Genomic DNA, 12280 nt, shown 5'->3' on the forward strand with positions numbered 1-12280 from the left:
TTACCAAACACAAATTTTGGATATTTGACCAAATGAAAAAGCCAAAAGCTAAAAGCCAACAAAAAAGCCAATGAAAAGCCATTTACCCAACAAGCCCAAGATGTTAATGATGTGTGTAAAGAGTGTGACTTATCCTTAACGTGAATAAATTTTTATAATTAAGAAAGAATCATCACGAGTTACACGCAAGTAGGGATGTCATATAAGACATTGAGTCGTTAACATGAATATGTGAAAGTTGACTATATATTGAGATTTGAGAGTATAATGTATTTAATTACATATTCTAATCATGTCAAACTCCAAGTTATGAATTTATGATTGTGTTTGATATTTTTTTTCCTTACTATTGTCTTCCGTTCACTATAAAATGCATTTCCTTACTCAATAAGAGAATGATCTTATTCATTTCATAATTGTATTTGTACGTATTTTGTAAAATTGTAAGTTGTGTGATGAGTAGAATAAGTACTCCTTTTGTGCATAGCTAATGCTCCATAGTGATGTGTTTAAATGATGGTGTGTGTAATATACATGTACATAACCTAATATGTCACATTTGCATTAGTCAAGACCACACTTCCCATTGCATCTCATCTTCTATTCTAGCTATTATCTATAAAAATTATTCAAATGCATAAAAAAAAGTTTCACATTTGTTTTTTTTTTTTTTTTAATTTATTTATTTGAATCATTTACTCTACACATATATAATAAGAGCTAAAGATGAATGATACAAATAAACATATAATTCAGATAACAAGAATCAAATATATAAAATCATTCACTCATAAAATCTAAACGAGAACAAGTTAAGCATCAAACAACATGACAACCAAAGAGAAAATGATTCAAACCATGTACATGCATATTTCAATCCTTCACTCTACTACTTAAATGAATTATAACTTATAAGTGGTGTTACTTGTTTGGTTATTGGACTGGTGTACTAATAACAAATTGCGAAGTACTTCACATCTTACATCTAAAACATTTACTTCAGTAATGACCATAGGATGTAAGGAACAACTGCTATACAAAGAATAACCCACCCCTCTACAAAATTCTTAGTTGTTCTCGGTTATCTTTTTTATAACTTGTATTCATTTAAAATTCTCAACATGAACAAACCTAATAAAATAACAAAAATAAAATCTTGGATATACCTTCTAGGTGTGTCGGTACTCGGGAACAAGATAGAGGTGTAACACTCTGTCCTCGCCTCTCCTCGAGAGAGTAGTGGACTTAGTTACTAGAATACCAAGGCAACCAAGCCCAGCAAGAAACAGACCAACAAAGGAGCCCAGAATTCGTCGTCTATCCAATCACCCAAACTAACTAGTCCAATTTCAGACAATACTACTGTACAAAGATTCAAGCTTTAAGCTAAATTAAACCCCAAAACCAATTCCCAGAAAAACTCAATTCTCCAGAAAATACACATCAAAGAAGAAACTTAAAGCAACAATGGCGGTCATTTTCTCTCACTTCCAAACACCATCTATTATCACGGTCTTACCAAAAGCTGCTTCTTGCTTTTGCCGCTCCTTCTTTTCTCAATCTACAATTTACAATCATCATCTTCTTCATTACCCAATTCAAAATCCCATTTTTAATATCAATTCTAGTTGGCAAAGGGTTCGAACTGGGGTCACAAGTTTATCTGAAGCTAGAAGTGTTACTGATGTAATTAGAAGCCCTAATCTTGTTGCTTTGGAGTATGCTGACCTTAATCTTCCAATTAATTGCGAGGTTTAATTCTCCCACATTTATTTCTTTCGCATTTTTAACACTTTCTCAGTAATTTCTAGCTTAATTTTAACATGTACATTCAAAGATTGGTGCTTGTAATTTTTATATGAGATGTACTTACAATAATTTATCGTGAGCTTGAGGTAACCCTTTTAAGAGTGGATTCATACTCTTTGATTGATTTCTTGGTCACATATAATTGTTTGTATTGTGTAGTTTGATGGAGCATATTTTCATGGTTATATTTTGTGATGTAGGAGGTGGGTAATATTCGAGTCCGGCAGCATGTTAATCCTCTTAGTACAGCATTATCTGTAAGTGATGTTCACTAATTTACTTTCAAATTATGATTTTGGTTTGTTTAGTTGTTCTAGTTTCGGGTTTAATTAGAGCATTAAGTTGATTGTGTGTTAATGCTGCAATTGATAGGTACCAGCAGAGGTGCCTGATTGGAATGATGTGTTTACAGACCCCTCATTGCCTCTGATGGTGGACATTGGCTGTGGTATTGAATGCATTTCTTCTAAATATATTAATGCCTCTCATTGGTTTGATAGTGGTTGAATGAGATATCTTACATCATTTTCGAGTCAGAAACTCACAATGTACTTGAGCATAGAACCAAATTGTTCATGACCTTTGGAAAGATGGATGGGCTAATGTTTAAATGTGGAAGAGAAATGATGAATGAGGGGAATGGCATAGTATTAAGACTATTAACTTAGGATAAGATATGCTCCATTTTTTTAACTGTGTGACATGCAGGCTGTTGTCTCCACATCCGTTTTGCAGTTTGTATAACTGTTGTCAATTTCCATTCAAGCATCAATTTCCCCTTCCTACTACCACTACTACTTTTCTTTTGCCTCTTCTCCGTTCCTAGATCCTAGGTGCATTCGTTGAAATTCTTAGTGATGTCATTAGGATTTGTGTGACATTTCAGCCTTCAGATTTCTATCAGAAGAGTCTCTAGTTATACTTGGGCTATTTTCACCTACTTTGACATCTGGCTGATGCTTCTATGTGTGTAGGGACATGTTGATCATGAATAAGGTGATGATGGAAGAGTTTTAACTGATTATAGTCTATTATAGTGTCAAGCACACTTAATCGGGGGGAGAAAATTGTTTCATGAACTTTTTACCCGGGATAACAGGATACCCACATACTTGTCATGTGTATTTCATTTGTATGACATCTATGACTGCTGTTTTTGTTGCTGTGAGGAAATTGTGTTTTAGTGCCTGACATCATAGTAATTTCAGGTAGTGGCAGATTTCTCTTATGGCTAGCCAAAAGGAACAGTTCTAATAATTATTTGGGACTTGAAATACGTAAAAAAGTATGGGATTAGACATCTGGGCTACTTCTTTGGACTTTTGTTTTAGCTACATCTTATTGAACATAATGGATATATGGTTACTCTGGGAAATTCTCTACGTGCAGTTGGTAAAGCGTTCGAATTTTTGGGCAAAAGAACTAAGTCTTTCTAATACGTAAGATTCTGAGACTTATATGGAATTTTGATTGTATGAATTGTTCACTGACTAATTATGCTGTACTTATGATTCAGATATTTCATGTTTGCCAATGCTACAATATCTTTCCAGCAGTTGGCATCCTCTTATCCTGGACCATTGGTGTTGGTTTCGATCCTGGTGAGTTCATCTTATCTCAGTATGCTTTCCTTATGTTATAGCTGCATCGCCTATTAATGTCATTGCATTGTTCTGTCTAGGGGTGCTAATTGAGTTGAGCAGCTCGCGAGCAACTCGTACTCGACTCGGTCAACGCTCGGTCAAAACTTGACTCGAGTTAGCTCGACTCGAATTTGACTCGACTCGAGATGTTAATGAGCACGAGTTGAGCAAGCTCTAACTCGACTCGATAAGCTCGTGAGCAACTCGATAATATAATATTAATATAAAATATGCAAACAAAGTTACCATCTTTAAACAAATTTGACACTTATTACGCCTTAATTTATATCATAAAAAAAGAAAGAGTAAATTTTTAATAAAATCTATATATATAATAAAGAAAACAATATAAATTGAACCAAAAATAAATAAAGGCATATAATAATAGAAGGACCAAAATTTTAACGAGCAGTTTGTGAGCTACTCGACTCGACTCGAAACTTTAACGAGTATGAGTCGAGCAAGTTTTATTTGCTCGAAATTTTAGCGAGCACGAGTTGAGCAAATGTAAAAAGTTTTCGAGTTGAGTCGAGCACCCCTCAGCTCGTGATCGACTCGCTCGATAAGCACCCCTAGTTCTGTCATACAAGAGCTTCTTCTGAGTAAACTCGTTAATGCCTTATTGGTTGCAGTGTCCTGATCCTCACTTTAAGAAAAGACACCATAAGAGAAGGGTTTTGCAGAAGCCACTGGTTGACTCAATTGTGGATAATCTAACAACAGGCGGACAGGTAAGTTTGTCTAGCATAGCTCATGCAGCATAGACAATGATTACCAGTTCATAGTCTATTGTCAATTATCTCAATGGCCTAGATCCCTGAGTCCTGACTGCTAAGACCATAACCTAATTCGCAATATGTTCAGGGTCAGAATCATATAATTATGTCTACATAGTGAAACCTTAGGGAATTTTAGTTTTATGGCATCCTTTATAACACTATTAAATGATTTTTTTGACATATTAATTATTTTTATTCAATTTTTAGGATACTTGGAATTGCAAATAAGTAAGGGGGTTGGTGAATTGTTTAACCATGGTGTTGACAATTTATACTTAGGATTTATCTTCTATTTATCTCTTGCACTGCTTAGACTTTGCCTTTCTTTTCTACCTACAAGCCCAAAGTCTGAATCTTCCCACACTATGCCTGTGGCCTGTGGGGGATTCAGATTTCATGGTGGCAGTGTTGCTGTTATTGCTTTTACCTCTCCTTGAACATGTCTTGCTTTTTACCTATACATGATTACATGGTCAGCTTGCACAGCTCCCACTACATCTGGATTGGATCATTTGTAGGCAACTTTATAGATTAGGATATTAATTACTTCTTGGATTAGTGTATTTGGAGGGATCAATGCAGAAAGGGTTAGTATATATATTTTCTCAAAAGTGGAGAGTTTGAAAGCTGATTTTTAAGCTTCAGCTTTGAGAGAACTTTTTGGTGGAGATTGACCCTTCCTCAGATACTTAACTACTGTACTCTGGGGGTACTTCTGCTTCTTTGTGGTCCTCAAGTAGAATAATTTATTAAAAGATCCTCAATAGCTATAAAACTTATGCAATGCACGAGATGAGGGGCAAAAAAACTATATAATGCACTCTTTTAAGACCTCAAACTGTCATCTTTCTTAAAAATTTCAACTCTTTCCCTGTACCCACGATTCATTCCTCTTCCTAAAATTTATTTTAAGGTTGGGAGATGAGGTGTGAAAGTTATTTTCTGCTTAGGTTATTGTAGATTTCTCCAGCATTCACCAACATTTGTTTGCTTATTTCAATGCCAATATGCTAGCTGTGGTTTTCAAGTCTCTTTGAATGATAATTTCTTAGCTTGATATCCATATCACAGCCCCGACTTAGTCAACTGCTTGGCTTCTGATTTTTCATGCTTAAATCCAAAACAGGTGTTTGTGCAGTCTGACGTGCATGAAGTGGCAGTTGACATGAGAAATCAGTTTGATAGCGTGCCAGATATGCTACACATTGATGTCATTGACCCTAATTTTGGTTGTGATCCTGATGGTTGGCTTCTAAGTAATCCAATGGGGATTAGGACTGAGAGAGAGATTCATGCTGAATTTGAAGGTGCTAAAATCTATAGACGAATGTATCAGAAGGGAACATAATATTATCATCTGTTGAAGCCTGCATACACTCATTCTTTGAATCTGCGTAGATACAGATCATAGAGTAGAAGTTTTTCTTTTATTAGGAACTCCGTTTGCTAATTTTCCGGCTTACATTGCAGTCAGCTTGATTAATACTCCCTCTTTCCCTTTTTGCACCATGGATCCACTTTTTGTGACAGCTTATTGGGGTCAAATGGTGCAAAAAAAAAAAAAAAAAAAAAAAAAAGAAGCAAAAGAGGGAGGTCACAAGCAAAAATTTATGTTGAGTCTGTTTTAGCTCTTTAGGAAGTAATTTTGCATTACAGAAAGCTTGTACATGTATTCAGTGGTGTATCTGTTACTTTGGTCTTTTGTTAAAGAAAATTTTTTCAATCCTATGCATCTTGAACACATTTGTCCCACAACTCCACAAACCATGATCTATGAAGATGGCATCCGTGATTAAAATTTTTGGTGAAAACTGCAATGGCTTTGCCACCGTTTCTAAGATTTGGATTCCCAACTTCGGTTCAATACTAAAGAATATACTGGTGCAGTGGTGCAGAACACTTAATCTTCAGGATTCCTGTTTCTTTATAAAACAGAGAACTGTTTTATTCTTGGGCATAGTTTATGAATCCCCCGAAAACAATTTTAGAAGCTCCTGAATGATGTCTCAAGAATTCCTATACCAACATAACCTACATTGAAAATATCCCCTAATTTCCCTTCATATATAATCCAACTTCATAAATCTGTTGCAAAATTCCAATAACAATCCGATCCCTTACTCAATAACAATGTTTTATCATTGTCAATTCTATGAGTTTCATAAATAATCAACAAGAATACAAACATTTTGCACCAAAAATGCCACTTAGCATTTCAAAGCCAAAAAGTTACCTACTGATACAATTATGCCAAGTTCTAAGACTTCTAACAACACAAATGACCAAAAACCAAAGTTCCCAAACTAAAACACAAAATGAGATACACTCATACAAGTCTAATTTAGGTGTCTTAAATTAAACAATAAGATCCTATAAAACTAACTATCAAGGCAACATAATGCAAACAATGTTAAAACTTAAAGCAACATAGCAAAAATTTTGCTACAAATAAAAAAAAATAATTCTAAAGCACTGTTTTTTAGCTACTCTTCTCACCTTCAAGCTTCTTCTTGGCCTTCTGAGCTGCATTTGCTTGTGAATACAAGAACGTTCCGAAGATGGCGATGGCGGAACCTAGAGCATTAAGAGGCCTAACAGGGTTCCTGAAGACCAATACAGTTGCCACAATAACCACAACTCTCTTCATTGTATTGCCCACTGAAAATGTAAGTGGGCTAATCTCATCTAAAGCTTGGTAAGATGATTGATTATAGAGGTGATAAAACACCCCAGCTATCAAAACCCAAGCATACAATGTCATTGGATTACCAATTGATTCGATCGCTTTGTGATACCCTTGAACCCATTGCGGCCCTTCCACGAAACAAGCAACCGGAAACAAGTAGAAAAAAGAGATTATACTAATCCAACCATACAAATTCAACCCATCAACCTCTTTAAAACTTTGTAAACTCTTCTTAGAGTAAATATTTCTAAGTACAAAACCTACATTGCTAATCAAAGCACCCCACAACCCTTGCAAATTGAAGGACACCTCAGTGACCGCGGCAAGAGAGCACCCGAATACAATGGGGAGGATTGAAAGCCATATCGAAACAGGGTACGATTCGCCTAAGAAAGTGGAGAAGATAACAGAGAAAACAGGCTCAGAAGACTTGATCACATGAGTGAATGAAACAGCCACCTTAGAGAAGGAGACACAAGCAGAGATATGACCAATGGTGTGAAAAAGTGCAGGACCAAGAAGAGCTAAAATAAAGGGTTTGGTGATTTTTGGAGGAGTTTGAAGCTTAAATGACCAAAGAGATAGCATCCAAATTGAACCCACAAAAAGTTGGAAAGAAGCTAAAAGCCAAGGAAATGGGAAAATGTTCAAAGCTTTTTTGTTATAAATGTTGAAAACAATGTTTTGGAAGTACCATAACCCAAAAACAAGAGCAAGTTTTAGGGTTTTTGATTTGGGATTTGATTCATTTGATTCAGAGGGTAAAGATTCAGGGGAGGTTGAAGATGAACAATGTGGGATCAAAAAATGGGATCTGGGTTTGTTGGGTAAAATTGAATTGGTAAATGGGGTTGAAAGATTTCTGGGATTAGATTGAAAATGAACAAGATTTGGGGATGAATTTGATGAATTTCTGAGTTTGAGAGTTGAAATTGGGGGAAGGAGGGAAGAAGGGTTTTTGAAGGGTTTATTAGAGTTGTTGAGAGGAGAAAGAGAAGAAGAGGGTAGCAGATTTAAAGCAAGCATTTTTGTGGGAACTACTGTAACAGGAGAGAGAAAGAGTGAAGTGAGAGAGAGGAGAGAGAAAAAGAGTGGTGATAAAAGTGAATGGTGGAGGTGATGACACAGATTAGAAACTCAATCTAAGGAAAGTTTTAGAGTTTTAGGGCTTTTGTTTGTAACACTTTTGTACTTGTATTGACTTTGTGTGGGCTTGAAATAAGATATGAATGCTGGACCAGGTGGCATCAAAATTACTATTGGGTTTCCACGAGTTTGACTGTATTTGACTAGTCATATCGTGAGGCCGAAATTACTTATCTAGAGTTATTTATTTTGGGTTTACTTATTCTGGGTTACTCTCACATTGAAAACGCGTTAAGCGATTGAGTAAACCTCAAAATAAGTAACCCTTACCTAATTGAGTAACCCCTAGATAAATAATCCCTGAAAAAGTAACCTCAGCCACAGAAAATGCACCTAACAAGACCCCCATATACCTACATTTCTTCCGTTATTAAGAAATAAGCCTTGTAATTAATACATACATCATGAGAGATTAATGGTATCATTAAAAGTACACCATTCAAATTATTATGCAAATTAATTATTTGATATGAATATCTATAGTACTATATAAAGTGAAAGGACCTTTTGGTTGATAAATTTTGCTTTTCCTAAAATACCCTTCTACATTTTAAAAATTACATTTTTACCAAAAAAAAAAAAAAAAAAAAAAAAAAAAAAAAAAAACTATCCTATAATTATTCATAACTACCCCTCTCATTTTTTGTCTAGAAAACAACTAACCATCCTTCAAAAAAACTACCATCTTTAAAAAAAACAAAAACCACCATCTAAAAAATTCCTTTTGACCAAAAAAAAAACAAACAAACAAAGAATTGATTTTAATAGATTACTTATATGAACACGCACGAATTTTCGTGCGTCTCTAAACTTGTATGCATAATACACCATGCATTCATCAATTCACTAATCTCCAACAACTCCATATTACACAACACACTATAACACGAGTAAAACTCCCATACGACAAATATCGAAATACAAATCAAAACGCAACAACGATACATCATTCAAAATAAACAACTTAACAACGAGTAAAACATAATGTTGAACATAATATTGTAACTTAAAGTTGTGATTTAAAGGACAACCCTGAATCTCCAAGTTTTTGTTCCATCAACTTGTTCATTCTCTCCACCATGGATTCACTGAGATAACGAGTCCACCCTCCGACCGCTCCCTCCCTAAAGAAAGTCTTGTTCTCATGAATTTTGCTAAGAAAACCATTCTTATTAACTTCAAGCTCTTTAAGATTGTTGATACTACAAAAGTCTATTATTTCTTTGATAACACCTTTGTTTTCCTCTCGTGGAGAAAACGCCATATCTATGAATTTGGCCAATTTTTTCAAATTAAAACTAGGATTTTCGATTAAATCCTCATACTTCAGGAACAATACTTTGTTAGGTTGCTCTAAACTCTGCTTCCAGTACTCAAGTACGTGATCAAAAAATGACCCATAATATACTTTACCTTGGTAGAATTCCTCAAAGAAATCTTCAATACTAGGGGGTTGAAAATCTTCTTCTTTTGTTACTCTCTTCATCACTTTTGAATAAAAATGCCAGTGTGACACAAGTGTGTCCAAGGGATTTCGAGTAATGTACAAGATTTTACATGAAGAAGCCCTAATAGATTCAGGAAGGGACGTGTAAGGCATGTGAGACTGGAGAAGTCGCGGTGAAGAGAGTTGGTTAAGCTCGTGTGGTCTAGGGACAGTTAGGATACCACCATAGACAGAGTTTTCTAACCCGTAAACAAGCTCATGTGGACTATGGGAAACCAAAGGGCTTTGTTTAGGAGGGTGGACATTTCGATTAGCAACTAAAAAGAGTAAAGATTTAAACCAAGTGGTGCCGGTTTTTGGAAAGCTAGCTATTACAAGATCAGTGTCTTGAGCTAGGAAGTGTCTTTGGAAATTGAATATGCTAGCAACACGAGAACTAGGATACCAAAAGCCTTGGATGTTTACGAGTTGGAGCTTATTACTACCCATAAAGTTTACCTTTGGAAGGCATTGTATAAGCTGTTCAACTTCTTCTTCAGAGATGAAAACTGTTTCTTCACTTTGGGTTGTTTTAGTAGGAGTTGTATTTGAATTTGTTAGGAGTTGTTCTGCCATTTTTTCCCTTAAGGTCGAAGTATGTAAGTATGTTGCACTTGTTAAGTCGTTATGCATGCCCGTATATATAGAGGTTAAAGTTAGTACGTGACTTATTAATAAGAAACTACTTCTATTCGAAGTTTGCAAATTGGTTAGTTGTTGTCTTGTTGATCAAATCTCATTAAGTTTACTTAAGGATTTGGTTAAGATTTAATGATGAGAAGACATTAAGTTTACCTTGCTATAAGAAGATAAGTATACTATTGATTAACAAGATTTCTATATGCCATGTGGTGCCAGTGGTGAAGAAACTCTTTACTTGATCTTCGTTTCATCATGATCTTGTACTGTTTTTTATATTTATCGATGAAAAGCTTTAATCAAAAATGTCTTTTTATGTCACATTGAAAAAATTATAAAGATTGGATATTAATAATGGCGTAGCTAGTGATGAATCAAACTAGACCTCATATATATGAATATATTTGTTCTTGTATTATTAGTTATATATAGAGAAGAAGAATCCATTTCATTTTTAATAATCATAACTCTATAAGATTCTAAATGAGCAAATCATAGTGAAAGGAGAATATAATATTTTACAAAAAGAAAAAGGTTAACCCAATGATGAATAGTCATCAAAACTCTCATAAGAAAAAAATATTCCGAGTATGGGCGAACTTAAGTCTATAAATAATGTTGTTCGGCGTGTCAGTTCAGCCATTCATACGTGTCCACATTCAGTTTTACGTACGCAACTAATCAGAATCTAACTTGCAAAAATTTTACCAGGGTTGGCATAGGACGGAGAAAATTGGAGCCCTAATTCTCACATTACAGTGAAAAAATAGGAAAGAGAAATTAGACAAGCTAAGAAATCCTAATTCTCTCTTAGCTCGTGTATAATTGGGCTAGTGCGGTGTTGCGCTCTTTTGTGTGGTGTGGCTAAGCGTCGTACGTTCAATTGGTGTTTGTGGTGTGGTTGAAGGCAGTGGTGTGGTATAGCACCCATGTGTGCTGTTAAACTCTATAAAAAAATTATTAAAGTTATATATTATACGAAATTTAAACTAATATAATAGAAATTTTTGTCAAAAAAGTAAAAAGTTTTTATTGTTAACTAGGTTAGAACCCGTGCGATGCACGGTTTATGTAAAACCTATTTTAAATTTATACATTTTAAAAATAAATCGCTATTATACATGAATTTAAATAAGAATTACGTATATTTTGTAATTTTAACATTTGTTATTTTAATCAAAATTATGATATAGTATCTGTTCAACATTGTCTAATTCATAGTTCAATGTAGGAAGTCATTTATTAGTGTGTTATTTAAAATTGTTTCAATTTCCTACGATAAATTGATAGATTTTAGTTGTAATGTAGAAGCTTCCAATATTTAATTAAATTTCAAAAATGTTAAATATGATAGCTTTCCAAAAAAAATAATAAATAAAAAATAATAAAAGAAAGATGACTTCATCATTGCATTTAGGCGGGAAAATTTTTACTGATAAAACGACACGTGTGCAATGGTGATGTCAGCAACTTCTGTTTTAGTAATAGTTAATAGATTTAGTTCCTTCGTTTTTTAAATTGCATTACTAAATTATGTTCTGAGTTTTAAGAGAACTTATACTACAAGTATTATTAAATAAATAGTGCGATTTTTATTTTATATTTTTTATACAAGTAATAAAAATTAGATTAGATTTTAAAAGCATTTCAGTTCAAAAAAAAATAATTATAAAAGCATTTGAAGGCAATGTTACGTTACTTAATCGAGACCGAAAGTGTCTTGCGTGAAAGCAAAGAGGCTAACTCGCTGACATACTGAGTATTGATTTAGTAGCCAACAACCATCTTCCTATACGACTAAAATAAAACCTCTTTAGACTTTGAGGAATTGAGGCTACCATTTATTATTCCGAGAAAAAAAATGTGTATTGTACATGTATTGCTGAAAAATATCATGGAAACAAAGAAGAGATAATGAGAAGTTTCTTAAATTTTTTTGGAATTTGGATGGTAAACGAGTGAATGTGTGGCTGAGTTACAAGTGATTAGTGCAAAGAAGAGATCATTTGTACCACTAATGTCATTGTACAGTCATGGGACTCATGGCTACTAGTCGTGGGCCTCGTGGCCTAGAAGGCTAGAGGACGGGATA

The 12280-nt window shown here is 34.3% G+C and overlaps 2 protein-coding genes and 1 pseudogene across 2 annotated transcripts; 1 reads left to right on the top strand and 2 right to left on the bottom strand.

Moving 5' to 3' along the window:
• Positions 1 to 1410: 1410 nt before the first annotated feature.
• Positions 1411 to 5865, top strand: LOC145615177 (uncharacterized). The gene is made up of 8 exons (XM_081670246.1): positions 1411 to 1752; positions 2010 to 2066; positions 2182 to 2257; positions 3018 to 3094; positions 3199 to 3248; positions 3326 to 3410; positions 4085 to 4183; positions 5358 to 5865. The coding sequence occupies exons 1-8, from the start codon at positions 1468 to 1470 to the stop codon at positions 5577 to 5579; spliced, it is 951 nt and encodes a 316-aa protein (XP_081526372.1). The 5' UTR covers positions 1411 to 1467; the 3' UTR covers positions 5580 to 5865.
• A 487-nt stretch (positions 5866 to 6352) lies between these two features.
• LOC145614927 (xylulose 5-phosphate/phosphate translocator, chloroplastic-like) lies at positions 6353 to 8018 on the bottom strand. The gene has a single exon (XM_081670002.1). It carries the CDS (start codon positions 7941 to 7943, stop codon positions 6711 to 6713), a length of 1233 nt encoding a protein of 410 aa, XP_081526128.1. The 5' UTR covers positions 7944 to 8018; the 3' UTR covers positions 6353 to 6710.
• Positions 8019 to 9069: 1051 nt separating this feature from the next.
• Positions 9070 to 10125, bottom strand: LOC145613566 (cytosolic sulfotransferase 5 pseudogene; annotated as a pseudogene).
• Positions 10126 to 12280: the final 2155 nt, after the last annotated feature.

This window comes from Chenopodium album, chromosome 25 (genome assembly GCF_948465745.1).
Source record: "Chenopodium album chromosome 25, dcCheAlbu1.1, whole genome shotgun sequence".
NCBI classification, from domain to species: domain Eukaryota; kingdom Viridiplantae; phylum Streptophyta; class Magnoliopsida; order Caryophyllales; family Amaranthaceae; genus Chenopodium; species Chenopodium album.

Bases quoted from the DNA above. Each gene is read 5' to 3' on its own strand.
- LOC145615177 (XM_081670246.1), top strand. From the start codon at position 1,468: ATGGCGGTCATTTTCTCTCACTTCCAAACACCATCTATTATCACGGTC. The intron at 3,411-4,084 runs GTGAGTTCATCT...TATTGGTTGCAG, and splicing joins TGGTGTTGGTTTCGATCCTG to TGTCCTGATCCTCACTTTAA. The intron at 4,184-5,357 runs GTAAGTTTGTCT...AATCCAAAACAG, and splicing joins ATCTAACAACAGGCGGACAG to GTGTTTGTGCAGTCTGACGT.
- LOC145614927 (XM_081670002.1), bottom strand. From the start codon at position 7,943: ATGCTTGCTTTAAATCTGCTACCCTCTTCTTCTCTTTCTCCTCTCAAC.